Source organism: Odontomachus brunneus, unplaced genomic scaffold (genome assembly GCF_010583005.1).
Source record: "Odontomachus brunneus isolate Ranch 3 - 2012 unplaced genomic scaffold, Obru_v1 Obru_scaffold_075, whole genome shotgun sequence".
NCBI classification, from domain to species: Eukaryota; Metazoa; Arthropoda; class Insecta; order Hymenoptera; family Formicidae; genus Odontomachus; species Odontomachus brunneus.
The window spans coordinates 1,242,078-1,247,041 of record NW_022639525.1 but is presented as its reverse complement, the minus strand read 5'-3'; the positions used below and the strand labels follow the sequence as shown (position 1 = coordinate 1,247,041).

The window sequence follows — 4,964 nt, the reverse complement described above, 5'->3', positions numbered from 1 at the left end:
TTTTGGAACAATGTTTGGAACAACTAGAACAATCTATTGCGGTATCAGAATGTTCGATTTTCAAAAAGTGGGGTGCCAGCTCAAAAAATTATTTTTTTTGTTTTATTCGAAAACCGTTTTGAATGAAGCAATATCACTTTGGAACAATGTGGTACAATGTCAGAACAATCTGGAACAACTTTCAAAATTATAAATTTCAAAAAGTGGGGTGCCAACTTCATACACTCCTCTCCCACCCTTTAGGGAAAGAAAACAGTATTTTTATAAAGGGATCGACGTTTTCGTTTACTACCTACCTTATATTTATGATATGTAAATTTTTTCCCATGTTATAATATACCAACTTCAGAAAAAATTTCATCGTCACCATTGACGCGTCCGATTACGCCTATTGTTTATCAAATTTAATTTTATTGTTTACCAAATTTAAATAAACAATATTTGGTTTAAATAAAGAGAATTTAGATTTAAATAAATATATTAATGGCATCTATCAAAGAAATATTTGTTGATTTTAAGGTAATTTTTCCCTCAGTGTAGAGCAAGATGGAACTTCACTATTTAGCCACTTTAACATTTTTAAAACTGCACAACGTATGCAGATATATGCACATCTGATGAGACTCTTAAGATTCTTTCAATAATAAATTGATTATTTTTCTTTAATTTTTATATAATTTTGATTTCGCAATATTTAGCATTTCTGAAGTGTTTCCTTAGTGTTCAATGAAAAAAAAATTATAAAACTATTCTGTAGTGTCTTAACTATAGTGTAAAAAAGTTATAAAACTGTTTAGTAAAAAAATTATAAAATTATACTATGATACAAGTAATTAAACAATTGGAACAAGATCGTCACTATTAAAAGTGACTTATTTCGACTACTTTAAATAATTGGACTTTAAGTAAAGTAACTTTTCCACGACTTTTATAAGCCGTAGTTTCGAGATGGATAAAAATGCTACCATCGTATTCAATAATCCAAAAAGCATATGACATGAGTATTACATGTGTATAACTTATGTTATACTTTTCAAAATCGGCTCATTTTATTCACTGTGCTCTGCTCGAAAAAATTTAGGAAAAAATGTACGACAAAGCTTTCATATCAAAACTTAACAGAGATAATTTTCAAAGTTGTTAGATACTCGACCTACCAAATCGCCGCCAGAAGTTGTTGAACGTGAGAATGTGACACGAATCTCTTCTGCTTGTACTGTATAGCTTGTTCTAATCGAGCTAACTGTTTGCTGAGTTCGGCGTTTTCCTCCTCAGGATCATAATTTAGAATAGTGTCCAACTCCGTGGTAGTCCGCACGTGTTGCAACAGGTCTACAGCAAATCTATTTGGGATGATTGTGATTATCGGTAAAAAAATGCGAAAATAAGATTTGCAGTGAACTTCTGTTGAACAAAGTTTCTCTCGCGACGACTTACTTCTCCACTTGCCGTCGCAGTTTCAAGTACTCAGCTCTGCTCTCAGGTTCTGATATTGCCAACTCCCTGAGCTCCCAGCTCAGCTGGAAAGCCGTTATTAGAGGATCCGTGGAGCTCAAAGCTATTAAACTTGGACTAGCCAATGCCTTGTACTCGGAGATCCTGGTGGACGATAATCTCAATGGATCGCCTAAGAAATTTGATCTTACATTATCTCGATATTAGAGATGATCGAAGTACATTAAGCTTCCATAAAGTCTTCACTTTACGCATCTGGGCTGAATATATGTTATAAATTTCTTCAAGTGAAATCTTAATTAGAAGTGAAAATATGTTCGAAGCAATAGTTAAAATACTGCCATTCAGAAGCACAAAAATGAATTTATTTAATTGAAATCTGAAGTTAATTTTTAATCCTTACAATTTAGGAAGTCATTATAACGGCGCGGTAGTAATTTTGTGAAATACAACTATAATAATAATAATAATAATAATAATTTAAAAAACTAATAATTATCATTATTATAAATATTATTATTATAAATACTTAAAAATAATAATGATTATTATTATGCATCTTTTCTATAGAAAGAAAGAAAAGAAACTTAAAAAATATATGAAACAAAAATTTTTTAAATAAAAAAAAAAAATATAGAAATATATTTATATTATATAAATGTTTAATGTTAATAATTTACTTAAAACTTTATAAACATTTTGTTATAAATAATAAACATTTTATTTTGAGTGAGATTTTACTCTAAGAAATTTAAAAAGTATACTAAATACTTTTACTCATTAATTCATTCATTAATTTCTAATAAAATTATTACTCTACGATTCAGAGTGAAGGTATTCACTGTATACGATTGAAAAATCATTTAACTTCGAATAATTCCGTTACTATACTTTTTAAGTGGAATTTTGCAAAATGTAGAGAGTATAACTGTTGATTATGCGACTGATCTGTCATTTTGACGTATAAATATATCATATCATGTACAACATTATATCTAGACACAATTAAGACACAATTAAGTTAGCAAACTATTAGGATAGTTGGTGAGTTTTAGCTTACTAAATATTAAAGCGTTATTGAAGCTGAGTATACAACGACAACGGTAAATGGTTTTCTTTGAAAGGAAATTAGATTCGTCGGCATCGCTCTCTTACCGGTGGCTGCCTGAAGACAATCCTCGCAACCGCACCTCACGTCGTGCGGCATCGGCAGGGTGGCTCCCCTGTCGAGCAGAAGCTTCAGAATCTCATAATTGTTGCGTTGCGCCGCGAGCATCAAGGGTGTCATGTCCATCGGATATCTAGCCGATGCCGCGTCTACCTTCTGCCAGCTGTGTATGATCTCCTTTTCCGCTACGAGTTGAAAGTGTGATGGAATTAGGGGCGGAATCTTATTGTTTTGAGAAATTAACTATTAAAATCAAATAATTTCTGATGAATATATAAGATGTTTGATAACTCACAGAGGAACCACGATAAAGGGTAAATTAGGTCAAACTGAACAAAAAGTCCTCTACCATTTTGCAAATAATCATGTTTAGTTAATGAATGTTAGTTATGTTTAGTATATGAATGTTAATCATGTTTAGTAAATGAATGTTAATTATTATTAATTAAAGAAGATTAGGATTAGTTGTGCGCAATAATGCACAAATCTTCTTTAATTAATAATTAATATCTACGTGGTCATTTGCAAAATGGTAAAGAAATTTTTTGTTCAGTTTGACTTTATCTACTTATTCTCCGTGAATTACCGGACACTTTGTATCTGTAATTGTTTCTAATTCTTTTAGACTTGATTTTTGAAATATCATTATTGTAACGACAATTGGATACATTCATTATAGAAGGGTTCAGTAGAGTTGAAGTGGTTACTATAAAAAATTATTCAACGATTCTCTTAAAATTTAACTTGTTTCTTATCCTCCACGTATGCCATTTAATACACTTTTAATAATAGTTAAAGTTAAAATTTCGATTTTCGTTTTTAAGTTACTACCTATTTCATTTTTGTTAAGAGGAAACTAATAATTAAAAAATCCCTGTGTAGGATAAATTACAAAAATCTTCAAATCTTATTTTATTTTGCAGTAGCCACCTTCAGAGTTATTTCTACCTTCGAGCACTTCTATAATCAACAATGAATCGATTGGATTCAAAATTTAAAGTATCATTAAAAACAAATAAAAGATTTATTTTCAAATAAAAAGAATATATTTCATATTAAATATATATATTTCATATATATTTCATATTATTACTAGTTTTTGTTAAAAAATTCCGTAAATGTTCTCTATCCTTAACCGGTCCAAACGTTTTCTTTGATTCAATAAAATCAATAGAAATTGTATTTAATTTTATTTAATTCAATTGTATTTATTTTTAGAGCATATTAGATATAATTCAAAGCAACGCAAAAATTTCACGAGTGGCAAATGCGCACTATTATTTTCATCGGTTTTGACTCACAATTCTGTTCATTCACTTGACTCGCAGTAAGAAGTTCTTCGTGCTCCAACAGCAGCTCGACCGCCTCCACAAATTCTTGATCAATGGCGTGGAGCAGGGCGTCCTTGGTCTCAACTCCCATCACGACCAGCAACTCGACCATTTCCAAATTCTCCGATTCTATCGCCAATGTCAAGGCACCACGACCCAGACTGTCCACGCAATTCACGTCCAGCGGTTTTCCCTGAAACGATAAGACCCCATCACTAGCAGCGATCATCGCACCCCAATCTTGCGAAATTGGTTCCAACAATTTTTATCTTCGTGTCGTTCCCAGAATTTTGTCGTTGATGTGCACTCGCGTTTAAACGCTAATTTAAATCTGAAAAAGAGATGCGTTATCGATTTAAACGAGTTCTTCTTATTCTAGCCGTTTTCTAAAAAAAAAATGATTGTCGACAAAATTCTCCAAAATGTACGGCGAATGTTCGCGCGAACTACGAATATAGGGCCAATATAAAAATGTCGAGTCAATATAAAAATCCATCCAGAAAGGAAAAAATAATCGTGATGTTCATACTAATGCTGTCAATATAATCTGAGTACACGGAGTCGAACAATTTTTTTCGATGGAATCATATGTTTTTCTTTATACAGGGTGTCTCACACTCTCCTCCGGGCATTTTGTGGGGACGTTGGAATAGGTTGAGGTGAACATAAAAGTCCTATACCATTTTGCGATATTCGCAATAATTATCGAGATATTAATTGTAGAAAATTTGTAAATGATCATGCAGAATATGATAAATGAGTTATAATAGCGACGACTGCCGTCGTGTACTTATACTTTAGGTCAAATTGAACAAAAAAGTCCTCTATCATTTTTCAAATAATCACATAGATTTTTAATTATTAATTAAAGAAGATTATTGCACGATTTTGCGTGATAATGCACTCATCTTCTTTAATTAATAATTAAAAATCTATGTGATTATTTGCAAAATGGTAGAGGACTTTTTTGTACAATTTGACCTAAAGTATAAGTACACGACGGCAGTCGT

At 31.5% G+C, this 4,964-nt stretch overlaps 1 protein-coding gene across 1 annotated transcript in view; it reads right to left on the bottom strand.

Annotated features, from left to right (window-relative positions):
* Positions 1-4,964, bottom strand: part of LOC116847182 (transient-receptor-potential-like protein) — a 25,671-nt gene that overhangs the window by 19,006 nt on the left and 1,701 nt on the right. The window contains exons 2-5 of the mRNA XM_032821909.1: positions 3,925-4,147; positions 2,611-2,808; positions 1,438-1,627; positions 1,158-1,343 (exon numbers count right to left, since the gene is read on the bottom strand). Of these exons, the coding sequence (XP_032677800.1) occupies positions 1,158-1,343; positions 1,438-1,627; positions 2,611-2,808; positions 3,925-4,147 (797 nt within the window). The remainder of the gene's footprint in view (positions 1-1,157; positions 1,344-1,437; positions 1,628-2,610; positions 2,809-3,924; positions 4,148-4,964) is intronic.